Source organism: Chelonoidis abingdonii, chromosome 3 (assembly GCF_003597395.2).
Source record: "Chelonoidis abingdonii isolate Lonesome George chromosome 3, CheloAbing_2.0, whole genome shotgun sequence".
Lineage (NCBI taxonomy): Eukaryota > Metazoa > Chordata > Testudines > Testudinidae > Chelonoidis > Chelonoidis abingdonii.
The window spans coordinates 123872479-123893960 of NC_133771.1; the positions used below are offsets into that span (position 1 = coordinate 123872479).

At 40.9% G+C, this 21482-nt stretch overlaps 1 protein-coding gene across 17 annotated transcripts in view; it reads left to right on the forward strand.

The window, feature by feature from the left end:
• The window catches only part of ARID1B (AT-rich interaction domain 1B), a 446074-nt gene extending 425517 nt beyond the window's left edge, over window positions 1-20557 (forward strand). For 11 of the 17 annotated variants that reach the window (XM_032799678.2, XM_032799685.2, XM_032799679.2 and 8 more), the window contains 6 exons: window positions 4559-4709; window positions 5748-5864; window positions 8391-8487; window positions 11752-12541; window positions 14487-14617; window positions 17497-20557. In XM_032799678.2, coding sequence (XP_032655569.1) covers window positions 4559-4709; window positions 5748-5864; window positions 8391-8487; window positions 11752-12541; window positions 14487-14617; window positions 17497-19230 — 3020 coding nt within the window. In that variant the 3' untranslated portion in view covers window positions 19231-20557. The remainder of the gene's footprint in view (window positions 1-4558; window positions 4710-5747; window positions 5865-8390; window positions 8488-11751; window positions 12542-14486; window positions 14618-17496) is intronic. The other 6 variants (XM_032799682.2, XM_032799687.2, XM_032799689.2 and 3 more) reach the window with 1 other exon arrangement.
• The last annotated feature ends 925 nt before the right edge of the window (window positions 20558-21482 follow it).

The following is a 21482-nucleotide window of genomic DNA, read 5'->3' on the forward strand; positions in this document are numbered from 1 at the left end:
TCTCTTTGCATCATTGCCACCAGCAACATCATATCTCAATGGCAATAAAGGAAGTGTAACCACATCTTAGTTTTCTCTGGTCATTTTTCCCCTTCTCAAAGTTAAATTATATAAGTGTAAGAGTCAGGCTTCAACGGGATCCCAGAATGGTTGTTCAGGAATACTACACAGTACTGTTTGTGACTATACCACTAAGGATCAGCGGGTTAAATTAGTTGGGCCTGGGGGTTTTTAATACTCTAGTAGCATCTTGGACTATAATAAACTATATTACAGCTTGGGATAGCATTTCTAATTGTTAGAGTAGGAAACTGGGAGTCAGAACTCAGAGGTGCTCTCATGGTTCAACTGCAAATTCACTGTGCAGTTTTAAGCAAATCTCCTAACCTCTTTACCTCAGGTTACGCAGCTGTAAAATAGCTATATTTAACTGTGTAGCACACAGAAGTGTTGCAAGGTGTAATTAATTAATGTTTGTTAGACATTTTGAGATCCTGTGGTAAAAGGTGCCACGTAATTCGAAGTTTAGTGTTTTAGAAAGTTAAAAATGAGAATAACACTAAAGCTAACTCAGTCCCCAGGTGCACTTCACTCAGAGTCTTTCCATGAATTTTAAAGTATCTTAGGAAAGAATAATTTGAACTATTCTCTTACATGTTTGTGTATAGGAAAGGGGGAGGGTAGGAAGAGGTTCAGAGTTCATAAGAGCAGAAGAGGGAAGGGCAGATGATGGAGATTTAAGAGTATGAAGTGGCAGCTGGAAGACAAGGTAACGGAGAGGAAGAGGACAGAGAGCAGGGAGAGGAGAAGAAGTGGCGATGCACTGGTGTCACTAGTTTAAAAAAAGAGAGAGAAAGTGATGCTGATGAGACCATTTGGAACAGCAGCTGGGTAGAGGCCTTATGTTTCCTTTAAATCCCGCACCTTTTGCCCTGGACCCTGGTACAGCAGAACTTCAGGGGAAATAACATCCTTTTCAGCTTAAACTTATTTTCATTTCCACGGTCATCATGCGATCAGGTTGTTTACTGCATATAACGATTTATTTCTCATTTAGATTAGGTCACAAGTGAAAATTAGTTTTGTCATATCATCTCAGGCTTCTTGGAAAGATGATGACGTGTGATTCAGATCTGTTCCCTCACTCAGCTCTTTCTGCTGATGGTGTTTCTGCTTTTATAAAAGAATTTGGCAAGGTGATGATTGCATACAAAACCTGGGGAACAATTCCAGGGCTTCCTGTAGCATTTTTAAATACCCTATTATCATGCATATACCCAGTCTCTAGGTCCTGGAATTAATAGAACTGCTTCTTGATCCTTTATTATAAGGGTGCCTGTTTCTCCCACCTACTATTCTTACCATTGCTTTAGTTACAAATCTGGCCTGCTCTAAGACAGCAAGTGACAGGAAATGGAAAGCTTGGTTCTTGGAGAAGTCCTATTCTTCCTTTCCAAGATGAACCTTTGCCTCCTTAGTTTCACCCTCACCTCTGGTTTTTTTATGTCAGATATCTCAAACTAGAGAGGTGAGATGGGGCTACTTCCTTGAATCCTTTGTTACTAAATGATGTCATGGCTGGTGCTGACCAAGTCTCTTCTTGGACCCTTAGAATTGTATCTACCTTGCCCGGAGGATACCTCCAGGATACAGGATCCTCTGCACAAACATCAACCCCATTTTGGGAAAAGGAAAGAAAACAGCCCTGTGGCTACCGGATGCTAATTAAAGCCATGAGGCTAGCACATAAGCCTTTCTGATATCTGGAGATTTGAGTTTGAGTCAACATTGTTGGGCTAAGAAGAGCAAGTGTGAACAGAGTCCAGCTTGAGTCTTTAGGACACCTAGGAAGAAGAAAGTTTTCAGCCTGATAGGTTTAATTCTCTAACATGAGTTCCAAATACAATTTTTTTCATTAGACGTTATTTGATATTCTGACCACCAGGGCCACCCGGGGGGCAGGAGGGGAAGTGGGGCAATTTGCCCCGGGCTCTGCAAGGGCCCCCATGAGAATGGCTCAGGCTCCCTCCCCAGCCCTGGCCTGACCCCACCTCCGCCCCTTTCCCAGAGCCTCAGCGCATCCAGGAGCGTCCCTGGACAGTGCTGCAGCGTGGCTCTGGCGGGGCATGAGCTCCTCCCTGCTCAGAGCTGCATGGTAAGGGGGCGGGGCTGAGAGCTCCAGGCCGAGCGGAGGGAGCTCAGGCCCTGCTGGTGCTCGCAGCCCCGCCCCCTTACCACGCGGCTCTGAGCGGGGAGGAGCCAGGGCCACCCAGAGGATTCAGGGTGCCTGGGGCAAAGCAATTTTGGGGGCCCCTTCCATAAAAAAAAGTTGCAATACTATAGAATACTGTATTCTCGTGGGGGCTCCTGTGGGGCTGGGGCAAATTGCCTCACTTGCCTCCCCCTCTGGGCAGCCCTGGGAGGAGCTCAGGCCCCGCCGGACCCACGCTGCACCGCTGTTCAGGGACACTTCTGGATGCGGCGCGCTGAGGCTCCAGGTGAGGGAGGAGCTGTGGGTAAGGGGCTGGGGCCGAGGGGGTTGGATAAAGGACAGGGAGTCCTGGGGACAGTCAGGGGACAGGGAATGGGGGGGTTGGATCGTGGGCATTCCAGGGGTCTGTCACGACTCAGCGAGGGGGTGGATAGGGGTCGGGGCAGTCAGGGGACAGGGAGCAGGTGTGGGATCCCAAGGTGGTGGTTGGGGAGGTCTCTGGGGGACAGGGAGGGGACAGGGAGCAGGATGGGTCGGGGATTCTGAGAGCGGCAGGTAGTCAGGGGGCAGGAAGTAGGTGGGGGTCGGACAGGAGGCAGGGCCAGGCTGTTTGGGAGGCAAGCCCATAAAGCTCATTCAGCAGTTTGAGGCTTGCAGAAGAGCCAAGCTGTTAGCTTTTCCATTAGAGCTATCATCCCTTTCACTTCTCAAATGCCAAATTATAGTCTATATTTAATTTCAGTACCATAGGGAGATTCATGTCAGGGGAGAGTAGCTTCATTTAAAATTAGCCACTGGGGGAAGGATCACATGAGAAGATCAATATCCTACACCACCTACCTCCTTCCCAACCCTACCAAGGGAAACCCACCTCCCCTGCATTCCTTGAGGCTTCAGAGGGGTTAATTCAGTGGTTCTCAAACTTTTGTACTGGTGACCCCTTTCACATAGCAAACTTCTGAGTGAAAACACTTCTTTATATATTTAACACTGTTATAAATGCTGGAGGCAAAGCGGGGTTTGAGGTGGAGGCTGACAGCTCGCGACCCCCAGTAATAACCTCATACCCCAAGGTCACCGAACCCCAGTTTAGCCCTGGGTTAATTATTTGACGACCTGTGTCCTTCAATGTGTGTTTTGGCATGTCAATTTTCACCAACCTACATCTCTCCCAGCATTCGTGAACAGCTCAACTGCCCGTGTCTGTATGTCAAAGCTATGTAAAGAACACCCCAGAAACAGTCTCCGATTTGTGGGGAACCCATGGAAGCATCTTTAGAAACAGAAAATGCAGGAGTTCAGTCATTAATGGTAATTACCAGGATAGGGTACGGATGTAATTCCCTAGCTCTGTTTGTCAGAGCTGAGTGGATGCAGAGAGAGATCCTGATTCATTACTGTTAGGTACCCCTCTGGGGCACTGGCTTGGCCTTGTCGGTGCGGATTACTGGGCTGGATGGACCTTGGTTTACCCAATTAGCTGTTTTATGTTCTAACTAAATCAAACCAGTATGAGACAGACTAGTCAACGGAACAGCGGTATCCGACACCGGAAAGCTCAGACGGATGGGCTCAGCGTTTGGTCACAAGCTGAGGCGTTCCACGTGTTGTGATATTTTGTTTCAGCAGAATTTTTTATTGTTCTTTAAACATCACACCGCAGAGCAATCTTTGGCCACACTTTTGAACCTCACCACGTCAGGTTTTGGCCGAGCTACTTCAGCTTTTCATAACAAAAACAAACATTTTGAGGAAGGAGCATGACGGTATTGTGGTGATTTTGTTTCGGCATTTTTGAAACCCTAGTTTTGATCCAAAAAAAGTTTTGACGGAAAATATTTGTCCAACCCTTTTAATGAGCTTTAGTGCCTTTTAGCACTAGCTGATGCTGAGAACCAGTGATACTTTGTAAAGAAATTTTCTCAAAACTGGGTTTGTGCTGAGATGTGGAAGGTTTATTTTTCCCAGGGCCACCTGTGGGAGGGGAGCAAGTGGGGCAATTTGCCCCGGGCCCCACAGGGGCCCCCACGAGAATATAGTATTGTATAGTATTGGAAAAAAATTTTTTATGGAAGGGGCCGCCGAAATTGCTTTGCCCCAGGCCTCCTGAATCCTTTGGGTGGCTCTGCTGACCACCTTGCTGTTCCATCTTATCAATAGTGCTGGTTTATCTGCTTTCATCACTCTCCTAGAACTTGTCAGACGCCTAATAATTCTGCATCATAGAGTTAGGGCTTCAGGCGTTTTTTCAAATGATCTCATTTAACAGACCTTGGAAGTTCATCTTTGAACACCAAAAATAAAATGTTTAATTTGCAGTTCTTCCGTTTTTACTTATTATTGCAGTGCCTGGAAGCAGTGAGCCCTTTATGGCCCCTGGACAAATGCCCAATAGTGGAATACAGGATATCTATAACCAGACTCCATCTGGAGCAATGTCCACCATGAGCATGAGCCAGCGGCAGCAATTCTCTTATGGAGGTGGCTATGACAGGAGGTGAGTCAATCTTCAGCAAAGTTAGTGAAAATGATCCTGTCGTCTTCTCCTTTGCCCCATTGTCCTTTACAGAGAACCTAGCAGCCCTCGCTTCCTGCAGCTGCTTATGAAATCACTGGGAGTCAAGCCACAGGTAATGAGAGAGTCTAGGTTTTTGCCGAAATTAATAGGAAAAGAGTTGTCACACTTCAGAAGTCACTCAACCTACAGCTGATCAGCAAGTGGATCTGCTTGACAGCTGCTTTTTGCAGGCTGTTGTGTTGTGCTGTGATTTGCTAAAGTAGCACCTGTGTTAGTCTTCTTGCCCTGTTCATACCTAAACGGAAGAGGTTGCTTTTTTTTTTTAATATATAAAAAACAAAATATGCATCTTAAAAATGTTTTCTTTGGTCTGCCAGTGACTGGAACTTCATTTGGAGCTTTCAGGGTCTATACTGTTCTGTAGGGACACTGCTCTTCAAGTGTGTGACCATAGTGATCCTCTGTACTGAGGTTCAGTGGCTGAAGGTTTAGATCCCTATAGGTCCAAATTTCAGTGAAGTAAAACCAATTTTTCACCCCTTTTCCTTACCTTGGGAAGGTGTTGTTTTTGGTTTTTTTAAATCCATAGAATCACTGATGTCTGATCATTGGGAGCAGGCAGAAAGGTTTGGGAGTGTTTGGGTATACTGAGTTTTGCAGTATGTGTTGCAAGCTAGAACTGTAGAAACTTGTTTTTCCCATCGTTATGTTCAATTAGTTGTACAGTTTTGCTTCATTACTAACATTTCCTGATGGCAGCCAATGCGGTGCACAATATTGGCCTCCTAAGTTAATAGCAGGCCAGTTTTCGCAATCCTAGGCTGAAGCAGTAGGGGAAGAATAACACAACTGTAATCATTTTGTTCAACAAAAGCCACGTTGCTGTGTTGTCAGCCAGATGAAAGGTCCCAGCAGAGGTCTTAGGCCAGAAGAATCCTTCCCATTAAGTTTTATTGATTTGGCGATTTTGGAGAATAAGTGCTTTTTACAGAATGAGGTTTCCTTTGTCATTTTTAGGTCGGATCATGGGCTGGGTCCTGAAGGCAGTATGGGACCACCTGGTCAGAGCAACATGGTGCCTTCAAACAGTGACCCAAGCATGTACTCTCCTAATCGTTACCCTGGCCAGCAGAGGTGAACATTGATTTCTCTGTTTATAATATCTGCATTAACCAGATAATCCTAAATTCTAGCAGCTACTGATTGTGTGTAAACAGAATATTCAGCAGCTTGGTGTGTTATTTGTTTGTGTTTTCCTATAGGGATTTTTCTGTTGGGTTTGTTTTTTGGGTTGGGAGAGCTATTTGATTTTGTGTTTCCATAGAACTATAGATGTTAGAAAAGGAAATCACACAGTTTGGTGCCAATACAGAATGTACACGACGTTATATTCTCAAATAGTCCATTCTAGTTTTAAATTATTCAAACTTTGAGACTTATACAAACCCTGAGGCTCAGGTGGTGGCCATTCTATAGTCTAAGTAACATTAACACTTAAGGAGCATTTCCTAATATATAGCCTCCATTTTCCTTTGCCCAGTTTCATCTCATTACTCTGTTACATTACTTCAGACAACCCTAGACAATTCCTATCAGTTCAGTAGTTCTTTTGACATTACTTAGATAACCCCTCTGTCTGGCTTGATTTTCGGAGATATTGAACACCTACTACACCCACAGAAGTCAATGAGAGCTGTGGATGTTCAGCACCTTGAAAATCAGGCCATGTTAGTTCTTTTAATTCTTTCTAAGAAGTCAAATTCTCCAGCCCTTTCAACTTTTTTGCTCCTTTTTCCTGAATTGCCCTTGAACATATTCTGGTGTCCAGAACTGCACTCAAAATTCTAGGTGTGTTCTCTTTCATATTGTATGCAAAGGGACTGCTAACATCTTGGTCTGTGACAGGATGGTTTTGTGTACATTACCCATACTGAAATTGATATTTGTTGTGTTACTGTATCACACTGCAAGCTCAAATCCAATTTGCTATTCACCATCAGCGCCAGGTATTAATTATCCTTACTGCTTTCCATGTATTTCCCTTCAAATGATTTTCTGTTTCATTTAAAAAAAAAAAAAAGAAAAAAGAAAGAAATTAAAAGTATGCCCAGTTAAGCACTCAAAAAATCAGGAAGTGCCACAGGTAAGATTGTAAGTGCAACCTTAACTCTGTACTTTATGACACAGTATTTCATCAACTGCTATACTGTTCCTCAAAAAAGAACAATATGTCATCATTGAGGCCATATGTAAACTGCAGGTTTTAAAAAAATTACATCATCATCACGGGTAAGTGTTGGAATTTCACAGGGTAGGCACTGTTGCAATATTTCCAACAGTAGGGAGGCAGAAGTGGTCATCCCACCACATGCGGGGAGGAGGGATAGCTCAGTGGTTTGAGCATTGGCCTGCTAAACCAAGGGTTGTGAGTTCAATCCTTGAGGGAGCTATTTGGGGATTGGTCCTGCTTTGAGCAGGGAGTTGACTAGATGATCTCCTGTGACATCCCTTCCAACCTTAATAATCTGTGATTCTATGACTGGCCAGCCAGCAGTTAGAAGCCTGTCGCCAGCACGAGTGAGAGCACCAGGTCAGAGCCCCCTTCAACACTTCTGGTTCTCTGCTGGGCAAGAAGCACCCTTACCCTCTGCTCATGCTCCAGATAGTGGTTCCCGGTCTCAGTTCCTATGGTGCCTCACTCAGGCCTGCCAGAGGCTGCTGTGGGGCAGGCCAGGGCTTCTAGTTAGCACCACTGACAATCTCTCCATGGGTTGGCTGGACAGGATGCAGCAACAGAATTAGCCCAGCCCTGTGATTTTTCCAATATCCCTTGGGCATCTCTGCTTCTGCCTCCCTACTGTTGGAAAAATCACAGTATTGGGCTAATTTAACTATTTCCTTGCAGTCTGTGAAATCGTTATTTACACAGGGCCTTAGTCGTCGTACATTTATTTGTTAAAAGTTCCAGTGCATAAGTGTAGCATCTTGAAATATTTTTCATAGTTTGTACTTAAACTCATTTTGTGCTACTGTGGTCTAGTGAAAATGACAAATTCAGTTTAAACCAATTTTTAAAATATTTTTTATATTCAGTAGAGTCTTTAATGTTCCATAAAGTGAGTTTCTTGATCAGACCCACTTTTTAAAACTCTTTAGAATTTGAACACACCCTCTTTGTGCTGTAGGTCAGATATTTTATTTACTAGAATATATATCCTGCTTCATTCTGTTACAACTATATTGTTTTATACTCTGTGTGGAAATTCCTTCTGATACATCCTTGCAACTGGTTTCCACCAATAGTCTTAGTGGTGAATTAGTGCAATACATGAGAGCTCGTGACTGTTGGAATTCAAGGAATTTAGTAGGTTTTGTAAAGGTCGGGGGTTGCTGAGTCTCTTAATTTTCCTGTCATTGACATCTTTGTAGGGGTGGAACAACTTTGGCAACATGCCTCAAAAGGTGTCACCATCCATTCTAAAAAATTAAATTATCATCAATGTGTTAAGAGTCTTGGTATGGAAATTAGGTGGTATGATAAAGAGAATGTTTCGTGGTGGTGGCCATCTTTAAGGTGTAGAATCATCAGAGCAATTTCATTTTTCCAGTGGCTTGGAAGTTCCAACTGTACTAAGTGCTGATTTGAATGCATCATTCTAGGCATGAACCATATGGGCAGCAGTATCCAGGGCAAGGACCTCCTTCAGGACAACCACCGTATGGAGGACATCAACCTGGAATGTATCCGCAGCAGCAGGTAAAAGAGGTGGAATCATTTATATTCATGACATTTATTTTGTAAACATCAACCCCCCAAAAACATACTTTATAATATGAAATTAAAACAAATTCTTAAAATACATGTAGTTTTCGCACAGGTGAGCAACATCGTATGGGCCAAAACTGGGGCCCATTTTAGCAGTGGATGTGCAAGAACAAGGCCATGTACTAGTTATGTTGAAGATGTAATTTAAAGTTGAGATTCTGTGGTGTGGAATCCATGACAAGTGAAAGCCCCAGGCACAGTAAGCAGGCAGATCAAAACAATGCGATTCATAAGCTGATAATATTGCACCACTTAGCTTGCAGAGACAAAGAGGAAAGCTGCTGACTGGAAGAGCAGAAAGCACTCCTGTCAGGCAGGCAACTGAAACCAAGGAAGTCTGGCAGAAAGAGAAAGACATAAGCCTCGTAGTTGCTAAGGCTGGCATAGAGTGTCACACAGATAATCCAAGACTATCATAAAACCTGCATATGAGAGAATCATGTACTTTGAATGTATAGCAGATGATATAGTCCAATATATTACTAACATTGAAAAAAATATTTTAAACATTCCAACATTTGAGCCTTTCTGTAATATATAAACTATACAGAATATGCAGGGAAATATGAGTACTGTTTCTAGACATAGGTTTTGTAAAATGTATTGGTAATATGTGTGCAAACCCTGGCCCCATTAAAGTCATTGACAGAAATCCCATTGACTTCAGTGGGGCCAGGATTTCACCGCTGTGTATGATAAAGCAGTTGGTACTCACTCTGTAATTATGGCTGGTGCCAGGTTACTAGAATAAGACAGATTTTCAAATATGCCAGGATTCCCCAGAAATAAATTTATCTTCCTTAAATTTCACATACCACATTTCAGTGCGGGGCAGAGGTTTTCTAGGAAGTTCAGTAAAAATCAGAAGTGCAGCTCTAAAGTTGCAGGGTTTTGAAAATGTATCTAAAATTCACTTTTGGAATGTTACACTTCTTTTTTCTCTCATACTATCTCCAAAATGTCATGGTCCAGAAACTCTACATTTGTTTTGTTGCTCTTGCCGAGGAGCAGCGTTTTTAGTAATTCGGGGTGATTTAGTGGAGAAATTACAAAGATCAATAACAGAAATAGCCTGTGATACCCCACACTACGGAATCAAGGGAATGAACTAACAAGGTTCTCATTAAAGACGGGAACACCCTAAACTTTGCAAAAATATATAGTCAAACTAACATTATTAAGAAATATAAAATCTCATTTCCTATTCTAGGTATCCATTTCCAGTAATGTCTTAATAATGTATTATTTTGACCTTTTTATATATTTTGTCATGGATTAGGGGACAAAGTTAAGGTTAGGCTGATGGTGTGATGTAGAGTTGGGGTGGGAGTTAATGGCTGAATTACCATAGTGGGACCCTCCTTTAGAGGTGTCATTGACATGCTGTCTTTTTGTCCTGCTATACCCCTTTTTACATCTATATTCTCCCTCTGAGTTATCAGGCTCTCTGAGATCCCAATCCAGCAAACACATCCATGTTTAACTTTAATCATATCAGAAGTCCCACTGAAGTGCAATTACTCACGTTTTAAATTAAGTATGTGCTCAAGTGTTGCAGGATCAGGATCTATGAAGATTTATGCATAACCATTGAATTTGAAATTGTGGTTCAACTTAAGACAATTTTTACATGATGCCTGTTTTTCTGTGTCTTGCATTAAGTTCACGTCACAGACCCAGTATATTATATAGATGTGTAAGACCTAAAGCTGGCCATGGACCCTTTGTTTCTGAAATAGCTTGACAGCTCAGTGGCAAATTAAAACATTCATGCAACTCAGTGGTTAGGATTTTACATGCACCAATGTCAGAAAATGAGAGTTAATGGTTCCCAGAGCAATTCTAACTGACCCACATTGCATGGATATAGAATTTTATATGATGTTAACTTTAGTACCTTAGTATACATTGTGCGATGTGACTGAGTTAAGGTTTCTGTGGGTGCTATAACTTTGTTTACCATAGGTCATATATTCAAAAAACTGCACATTTAATTCACATTTTTTGCCTCACGGCATTCAGTGTGGCTCGAACTGTGAAGCAAACTCCCCCAGGAACTAAAGACCATTACAAACCTCTCCACCTTCCACTCAAAGTGCAAGGTGCAGTTCTTCGCCCTGCCTTCTCTAACATAAACACAGAGCAACATGTACTTTTTAAAACAAAATATCAACCCCTGTCAAAACAAAACACTACATTGTGCCCACAGTTCTCCCCCTTCAGAGGGAGGATGAGAGACATAAAGAACCACAGATGACAGATGTTAGTCATGTCACTTATCTGAACACCTTCCAGGAGCACATTACTACAGTCATGAGCACCATATAAGCACCTATTTAGAATAAAATAGAATGTTGAATTTAACTGCTGGAATAATTAGACATGAAATGTGATTAGGGGATTCAGGGAGAGGGATTCATCTTCTTGGCAGGGATGTATGGAGGTTTTGGAACACCAGACATAACTGAGATGGGTATTTCTCCCACCAGCCAGCCTGTTTTGTCTGACTTATATTCTGTTTCAAACTCCAGTGTCCTGGATACATACTTGCAGAAGCATCTTGCTTTGGGATGTTAGAAGACTTTCAAAACTTATCCTCCAAGAAAACTAAGTCTGTGACAAATATGAAACTTTAAACAGACTTTTTTTTTTGGTAGTTTGATCATAAAAAACGTGAAAAAATACCTTAGCTGGTAAAGATAATTTCTTTTTCATGCCTAGATGTGTCCTAAGTGAGCAATAGAATTTTATCAAACTTGCAAAAAATTCACCCCTGGATTGAGAGCTAACATGAGAAATTTTAGCTGGAGGTAATTTATTTAAAATATAAGTTTATAAGCACATCAAAGTAGGGTCTTAAAATGCAGGCTGGCTCAACCATAACTATAGCATTGCTAGCTTGACTCTATAAGCAGCATTCTGTGCAGTCCTAAGAATTTTTGATTTTTAAAATGAGCTTTCTGCCAGTTCATATATGTTTTGTATGATAGGAAAAGAAACAAATCTTTTGTTCAAAAAATAATTATAAAATTACTATTTTACCGCCTCCTGTGTAATGTGCTCATTCTGAAATGCTGCCGTTATATTAGTGTCGTGGAATCTAAGGACGCCAGTAACTTTTTTTAATTACATATTAAATCTCACTCCTGACTGTCAATATGATTGAGCTTTTTTCTCCAAAACATTCTTTTTCAGAATTATAAGCGTCATATGGATGGCATGTATGGGCCTCCAGCGAAACGCCATGAAGGGGATATGTATAACATGCAGTATGGCAATCAGCAGCAAGAAATGTATAACCAGTACAGCAACACTTACTCTGGACCAGACAGGAGGCCTGTCCAGGGACAGTATCCATATCCTTATAACAGGGAGAGGATGCAGGGCCCCGGACAAATCCAGCAGCATGGAATACCCCCGCAGATGATTGGTGGCCCCATGCAGTCATCATCCACCAGTGAAGGTCCTCAGCAGAGCATGTGGCCAACACGGAATGATATGCCTTACCCTTACCAGAACAGGCAAGGCCCTGGAGGCCCTGCACAGGCCCCACCCTATCCAGGGATGAACCGCACTGATGATATGATGGTACCTGACCAGAGAATAAACCATGAGAGTCAGTGGCCTTCTCATGTCAACCAACGTCAGCCTTCTTACATGTCATCCTCAGCCTCCATGCAGCCTATCACTCGACCTCCTCAGTCGTCCTACCAGACACCACCCTCAATGCCAAACCACATCTCTAGAGCTCCAAGTCCAGCATCCTTCCAGCGCTCTTTAGAGAACCGTATGTCTCCAAGCAAGTCTCCTTTCCTACCCTCTATGAAGATGCAGAAGGTTATACCCACAGTTCCAGTGTCACAAGTCACAGGACCTCCACCTCAGCCACCACCAATTAGGCGAGAAATTATTTTCCCTCCAGGCTCTGTAGAAGCATCGCAACCAGTCTTAAAACCAAGACGAAAGATTACCTCAAAAGATATTGGTGAGTATCAAACGAAGGTCTAAATACAGAAATAGTCATAAAGAATCTGGTTTCAATTTTGATTTTCTTTTTCCACTTTCAGTTTATGAGCTTGCTTGAAAGTTAACTCAGCTAAGTGTAAAGTGATTGTGTCTATTAAAACATAATAGCACCAAAAAAATTGTACAGCATGGGTGGTCATCCCACAAGTCAAATACAGCTCAGCAAATGCTGCATAGGACATCAGCAGCTGGGAACAAAAGGAGCATGGAATGTTGAGCCCTGTAGCCTCCATAGGTCTCTCTTTGTATTAAGGCAGTTTAGGCTTTCAAATTCCATGTGTTAGCTGCTACCCTACAGCACCTATGGAATGGTCAGTACAACCATCAGTTGCGCAAAGTTTGTTCTTGTGGCACAGAAAGTATATCAAAGCACAGTGTTGTTGCATTGTTTACTGACATTCACACATCTTCATTAAATGGCCTTTTGTTTTTTGGTGGCAAACCTTATATCCAGCCAGGATAAGAATTTCCCCTGCAACTCTGATGGCAAGGCTTTGTGTTATTGGTGGAGATGGGTTTTCTGTGGCTGAGGGGCAAATGCACTTGAAGGTATCTCCTAGGTATCACATAAGAATGTGCTGTTAGAGATGATATTTTGGGGCAAGGTGGAAACATGTTAGTGTGAAATCGTACTGGTAAGACTCAAGAGGCCATTCTGACTTGGCATGCTGTGTAATCGTCTGTCCGGTGCAGGGATGTTAGTGTAACATCTTCAGTGACTTGAGTCATGCACTATATATTTATCACAGTTGGGAGTTCTTTAACATTTGGATAGACCCAGGTTGCATCTCATAGATGAGCATGGAAAATATTCTTAAAAATCACTCAAATAATCTTAAAAAAGACTGTTTTTAAATTAAAGAATTATTTTAATCTTTCTGGGGGAGATTGCTTTATAGCATCAACTATGATTTAGTGTTCATTCCCACAATATTTACTCTTGTACAATTGAGAGTTTATTATTTTTTTCCACATTATTCCCAAATATTTTCCTATTTTGACTGAACCCAGTACTACATTTCACTCGTTCAAGTTCCCACTTCTGTTCATGTCCTTTCTGTTGTTCCGTTCTGTCCTTTCCTCTGTCCCATACTGATAGTAGATGATGTATGTGAGGCCCTCTTAGTTGCAGCTTCCATCATATCAGTCTCCTCAGCCAAGTTTCTGAGTTACCAGCATAGCAGTCACTGAGACACCTGGCTGTTTTCACTTTACTGTATAATCTCTTCAGTGTGCTATACCAATTAAATTCATCTCAGTGTGATAAAGATACACACAGCATTCCTTCCAGCTGCTACCCCAACACAGGAGTAAAGGGCAGAAACAAAATGATCATTGGACTCTTTGTTTTATTTAACTTGTTTCATAGATTTTTTAGACTTCTCAAACATTAGTAAAAGTATCTCACCACGAGGAAAGGCAGGAAAAACTGCCAGTTTCAAACACTAGAAACAAGGCTTATATCTGTTCTGCCAGAAAGGCAGAAGAAGAACTGAACCACATGGTGGAAGCAGTGATGCTCAGTGCCATAATTTAGGGTACGTCCACACTACTCGCCAGATTGGCGGGTAGCGGTCGATCTATCAGGGATCGATTTATCGTGTCTCATCTAGATGCAATAAATTGATCCCCGAAGGCACTTCCTGTCAACTTCGGAACTCCACCAGGGTGAGAGGCGGAAGCAGAGTCAACAAGGGAGCTGTAGCTGAAGTTCCATATCTTAGATCGATACCCCCTCCTTCCCCCCTGTGTAGACCAGGCCTTAGAACCTGAGCACACCCTGTTTAGCAGACCACCTCATTTGTATTCTCTAAATCAGCATATCAGAAGTCTCTCTTGAAAGTCCACCAGCTCTCCTCTAGAAAGCACTGCTTCTAATATTTTTTTCTTCTTTCATTCTCCAGTAACTCCTGAGGCCTGGCGAGTGATGATGTCTCTTAAATCTGGCCTTTTGGCTGAAAGTACCTGGGCTCTAGACACTATTAATATTCTTCTGTATGATGACAGCACTGTTGCTACTTTCAACCTTTCACAGGTAGGTGAGATGGCACTTTACCTCTCAACCTGATAAAGTCAAAAATCCAAATTGAGGGACACAGGAAAATGATTGAGTCCATTAAAATTAATTATCATTAGCTTAAATTAAAAATGTAAATTAAAATATTCTATATCCTCAATTTTGCTGATTGAACATCAATGAACTACAAGAGGAACCCAGGCTAGTGTGAGATGAGGTATATTATAAGCTTAAAATGAGAAGTATCCCTTGTGAAAATGGACAGTTGAGGGATAGGAGCATCTCAGCACTGGGAGAAGGCAATGTCCATGAATACATACTCATTAATATGACGTATGGGCAATCCAGGGAAACCACAATAGATCAGTGGTGTGGCAAAGTGGGTGCTGCAGAAAAGGGAGGTATTACAAAACTGCATGAAACTGATTTGAGGTATTCTTCGGATCAAGTACACTAAAAACACACATTGGTTGTTAGCACCAGGCATATCAGGATACTGTTTGGTTTTTTTTAACACTGGAAACGTTTTAAAAAAATGAGGAATTACATTTTCACAAAAGGTGTCAGATCGATAATGCTGCTAAAACCAAAATCCACTATTTTTCTACAAGCCATGTATAACACAAGATCTAACGGTGTAAGCTTCTCCTATACTACCTTTCAGTGTTTCTCAGCCCTGTTCTAGAAATCAAAGTAGCAAATACTATGATGATGAGTATGGTATAAGAACCTATGCTATGTAGAATAGAGTTTATTTAGTTTCTATTAAATTTAGTTTCTATGATCCATTTAATCCTTGGCTTTTTTGCTGCGGTTCTGTGCCAGTTGGTGGCAATTTTTAATATAGTCTATTAGAGCTGGGTCTAAAACCTCCAATTTATTTCACACAAAACACCGTACAGCCATTAGTTAGTTATGATTTTTGGGGTATTATTGTCTTGGGCTTGATTTGAACTGCTGATCAAGATTCCCTATGATGTTTGGAAATTTCTGCAGTTATTAAATGTAGATTTTTATTTGGGGTGGGTTTTTTTTTAAATAGTTGAGGGTTTGGAAGTCTTAAGAGAACCATGGAATATGAACATATTTGTCCATCCAATAAAATAAAACTATTGTAGAAAAACAGAAATTGGATGTAAGATGGGACATCCAGAGAAAAGTATATATTTTCAATGAATAGTTATTATCAGGGATCCTAGTTTTCCATGATAGAAAAAAACAACATTCTCCAATAAAAAAACATAAAAATCTGTGCTTTTCCACGATTAAAGTTAAACGCTGAACTATAGTTTCCCAAGCCATAATATATATGTATCAGTTGAACACAATGTTTTATTGATATATTTACAATTAAGTAAATTTGAAGCCTACCAGTTCCATCAATCATTATAATAAAAATTAATAGAATTGCAATTTGTATTTCTTACGTATACCAAATATTTCTATGTCTGTAGTCTATATTTTCAGAAAATTGGGGTTTTTTTTAATGCACAATAATACTGGAATAATCCAGTCACAGTGCATTGTTTCTTTACTGTTGTCGATGGCTCCACTGTTTGAGCCTCTTGTTTTCCTTTCCTTTCCATTCTTGTCATAAACATTTATGTTCAGCACTTTCCATGTGTTCTACAATTTGAATGTAATCTACAGCCTTGCTGCATACAGTACAGAACAACACATTATCATCAACATGAAATTTGTCCTTGCCAAACTGAGAGACATGGTCTTTAGAGGTGATTTTTAAAGTTTTCGGCATCTTTTCATAACTTAAATTACATCTGAAGGCTGAAATGAAATATGAGCTGCAATAAAACGCGAACCTCTATACAACATTGAGTGACCTGAATACATCGGAAGCAGTTTATTGGAGTATGTTAATTTTAAGCATATTCAGAAACCAACAACAAGAAAGGGGGTTTGCGTGCATTGAATAAGAGATACTGGTATTTCAGTAAAATTTAGTCAGTAGTTAATACATGTTTTTAATTTTTCACAAAATGTAAAAACTAAAGCTTCTCTGTAAAAATGCAAATTCCATGTTTTTCCATGGCAAATAGATTTTTAGGATCCCTGATTATTATTGCATAGTTAATAAGAACAATTAATAGGCAGACATTTGGGACTGAATGTAGTAACAGTAATTCATCTTTGACATAAAACCACTGAGGGTGAACCAGCACCAGGAATCCAAGTGTTGCCCTCCAGTAGTGCAATAATTACACATTAATGCAGGTTTAAACATAAATGAAAACTACTTTTGAGGGTATCTTACAGCATAGAGAACTGTCTGCCAGTAATAGCTTTCAAATATGCATGGACATAATGAAAACTATTCTGCTATATACGTCTTACAGGGAGAGGAATATCAACTCCTAGAATCAGCATTGTCAGAGTCCCATGTATTGGAAAGTTGGTTTAGAGACAGTTCTTAATGTATGTAGATTGTCTCAGCTCATGTGAAGTCAGAGGAGCTATTACAGTTTACACCAATTCAGGAGTAGACAGAAGGGAAGAAGAATTTCCCTTAGTAAATGTTTGTCATCCAAGGCTTGGCTGTCAGTAGTTTGTAGGATGTGTGAAGACGTTCATAGAAATACGTATGCAGTGTTGTAGCCAGGTTGGTCCCAGGATATTACAGAAGCAAGGCGGGTGAGATAATATCTTTTATTGGACCAACTTCTGTTGGTGAGAGAGACAAGCTTTCAAGCTTACACAGAGCTCTCCTTCAGGTCTGGAAACTAACTCAGAGTGTCACTGCTAAATACAAGGTAGAACAGATTGTTTAGCACACATAGTTAACACATATTGGAATATGCTCATTGCTATTCACAAATTCCCTGCAGTCTAAAATGTTCATCTGATTTTTTGACTTGTGTTTTATTTTTTTCTCTCTCCAGTTATCTGGATTTCTTGAGCTTTTGGTAGAATATTTTAGAAAATGCCTGATTGACATTTTTGGAATCCTTATGGAATATGAAGTGGGAGATCCAGGTCACAAAGCACTTGATCACAACGCAGTCAAGAAGGATGACACCCAGTCCTTGGCAGTGGATACTGGAAAAGAGGAGGAAAATGATGAATGTATTGACTACTTTGATGAAGTTGAGGAGGATGAAGAGGAGGAGGAGGAAGATGACATTGAAAAAATAAAAGGAGAGGAAAAGAGCACTGTTTTTGCCACTCCCAGTGCCATTGCTGATCCAAGTGAGAGGCCAAAACAAGCCAGTAAATTTGACAAGCTGCCAATAAAGATTGTAAAGAAAAATAATCTATTTGTTGTTGACAGATCAGACAAACTGGGGCGTGTTCAGGAATTCAACAGTGGGCTTCTCCACTGGCAGCTTGGTGGGGGTGATACTACTGAACACATCCAGACTCACTTTGAGAGCAAGATGGAGATTCCTCCACGAAGGAGGGCCCCTCCGCCCTTGAACTCTCCAAGCAAAAAGAAGGATCTGGAGGGGAAAGGTGAACCTGAAGAACAACAGGAAAAAAGTATAACAGCTACCATCGATGATGTCCTGTCAGCTCGCCCAGGAGCATTGTCCGAAGACTCAAACCCTGGTTCCCAGACAGAGAGCAGTAAATTTCCCTTTGGGATCCATCAAGCCAAAAGCCACCGGAATATTAAACTGCTAGAAGATGAGCCAAGGAGCCGGGATGAGACTCCTCTATGCACCATAACTCATTGGCAAGACTCCTTGGCTAAACGCTGCATCTGTGTGTCAAATATTGTCCGCAGCTTGTCTTTTGTGCCTGGCAATGACACCGAAATGTCCAAACATCCAGGCTTGGTGCTGATCCTGGGAAAGTTGATCCTCCTTCACCATGAGCATCCGGAAAGAAAGCGAGCGCCACAGACATATGAGAAAGAGGAAGAGGAGGACAAAGGGGTGGCCTGCAGCAAGGATGAGTGGTGGTGGGACTGCCTCGAGGTCTTGAGGGATAATACATTGGTCACATTAGCCAACATTTCTGGGCAGCTAGACTTGTCTGCTTATACAGAAAGCATCTGTTTGCCAATTTTGGATGGCTTGCTGCACTGGATGGTGTGCCCATCTGCAGAGGCACAGGATCCTTTTCCAACCGTGGGGCCCAACTCAGTCCTATCGCCTCAAAGACTTGTGCTGGAGACCCTGTGTAAGCTCAGTATCCAGGACAATAATGTGGACCTTATCTTGGCCACTCCCCCATTCAGTCGTCAGGAGAAACTCTACGCTACTTTAGTTAGGTACGTTGGGGACCGCAAAAACCCAGTCTGCCGAGAAATGTCCATGGCTCTCTTATCGAACCTTGCCCAGGGGGACATGTTAGCAGCAAGGGCAATAGCTGTGCAGAAGGGAAGCATTGGAAATTTGATAAGTTTCTTGGAAGATGGTGTCACTATGGCCCAGTACCAACAGAGCCAGCATAACCTCATGCACATGCAGCCTCCACCTCTGGAGCCACCTAGCGTAGACATGATGTGCAGGGCAGCCAAGGCTTTGCTAGCCATGGCTAGAGTGGACGAGAACCGCTCAGAGTTCCTTTTGCATGAGGGTCGTTTGCTGGATATCTCAATATCTTCTGTCCTGAACTCTCTGGTTGCATCTGTCATCTGTGATGTACTTTTTCAGATTGGGCAGTTATGACATAAGTGAGAAGCCAAGCATGTGTGAGTGGAGATTAGAGGGTCACATATAACTGGCTGTTTTCTGTTCTTGTTTATTCAGCGTAGGAAGAAAGAAAAAAAAGAATCTTTGCTCCTCTGCCCCATTCACTATTTACCAATTGGGAATTAAAGAAATTATTAATTTGAACAGTTATGAAATTAATATTTGCTGTCTATGTGTATAAGTACATCTTTTTATTTTATTTTTTTTAACCAAAGTTGCTGTCTAGTACATTCAAAGGTCACACTTTTTTTCCATAGATTATCCTTTTCAATGTTCTTTTCCATGTTTGTATTACATATTTTTTGGGAAGCGAACTAGTGACTTTAAAAAAAAATTGTGGCAAACCATTGTATGATGGGGGGGAAAGAAATCTCACCACTTTGAAATGAAAAGATGAAAAAAAACCCAACATAACAAGTTCTTGTGTGTTTTATTTTTTCAAAAAAAGGAAAAATAAAAATTACCTGTACACCGTCACCCAAAGCTCTGTGCAATAGAAAATTCTAGTGATGTAGGTGTAGGGGATCAATGAGGATGTCAGTCAGTAGTCAAAATACAGAATGATATTGGTTTCTCCACAGGAGAAATTGTTACATTAGGCTAGGAGCAAAACAAAAAAATGTTTTTAAAGTTTAAAAGATTTGAAACACAAACCTGATGACGATAAACATAAATTGCTTCCTCACCAGAACTGTCTTGTCTGCATCTGTTGTTTGACCTTCCACAATGACAGTTCTTCACAATTCCTTTAATCATTTTTTAAAATATTTTTTTTATTGCTTAAGGGCCGTAATGTATATAGAAGTTGTACATTAAACATGCCCTCATCTTTTTTTTTTTAAGTACAAAGTTTTTAGTTTCTTTTCCATGATGTGGTAACTCCAAAGTGACAGTAGAATTTTTTTTCCCTTTCATTTGGGCCATATCTCCAAAAAACACTGAGGGTAATGTACAAGTTTCTGTATGTATAAAGTCATGCTCTATTTCGGAAGAGCAGCCAATCACAATTTGCTTTATAAATCAAGGTGTGAAAATGGTTACGTATGGATTGATTTAAGAAAATGGTTACCAGTCTATAGACAAAAAAATATACAGAAAAAAAGGAAGAAACACAACTTCAAAGATTTTTCAGTGATGAGAATCCGCATTTGTATTTCAAGATAATGTAGTTTAAAAAGGAAAAAAAACTTGATGTAAATTCCTCCTTTTCCTCTGGCTTAATGAATATCATTTATTCAGTATAAAATCTTTATATGTTCCACATGTTAAGAATAAATGTACATTAAATCTTGTTAAGCACTGTCATGGGTGTTCTTGAATAATGTTCTAGTTTCAGTGTGGTATACCAAAAAACAAACCAGTTACAAGAAACTGCGCTAATAGTTATTCTCTGCCCCTCCCTTATGATTATGACTTAAAAATATTAATCTTTAATATTAATCAAGTGATGCAGTAATTTACTCTCCTTTTGGAAGACTCTTTTCTGAGATCACAGAGAATAGATACCAGTTATTACTTATAAAAAGGTGATCTTAGAAGGAGAAGATGTGATTAGCTGGTGATAGTGCTGACTCAGCAGGTATCCACTCCACTTGCTACAGTCAGGGATCATAAAGAGAATATTAGAAAAAGTGACACAAGATTTTTGTTGAAGACTGAACAAACGTGAAGAAATGGATCTGTACTAACTACCTGTCATTCTCTCCTCTGGGTAAAGGCACAATGCACCCAAGTGATATGGACATTCAAAATAAACACACACATGGTCCTTGATATTGTATGTACGATTGCATGCTTGCAACACTAATGGCATCTCACTTTAAGAGGCGCTTAGCTCCTGGAACTCCCTTTGAAGTGGATCAGGCTTTAATACAGCACATCCATTCTTATAACTGGTGGGAGATGGCCATTTAAATTTCAGGATTTATCTGGTTTCAGCTACATCGACTCTTTCGTGTCTACCACTCACCTGGTGATCAGTTGGTTGCTGAATATTGTTTATATTATTCATTGTTGAATATTCAAATAGAATATTTTTGCTGTTTCATCTCAGAACATTGACTTTGGTAGTGTGATCATAGACAGCTAATAATCAGTTTATCTGGAATTGCTGCATAATTACAATGTTGGTATCCTCCTCCTTTCTTCAATCACAGTACAGAGTTACTTGAGCATTACTACTCCCATAGGCATACTGCTTATCTTCATATAGCTCACTCTAATACATT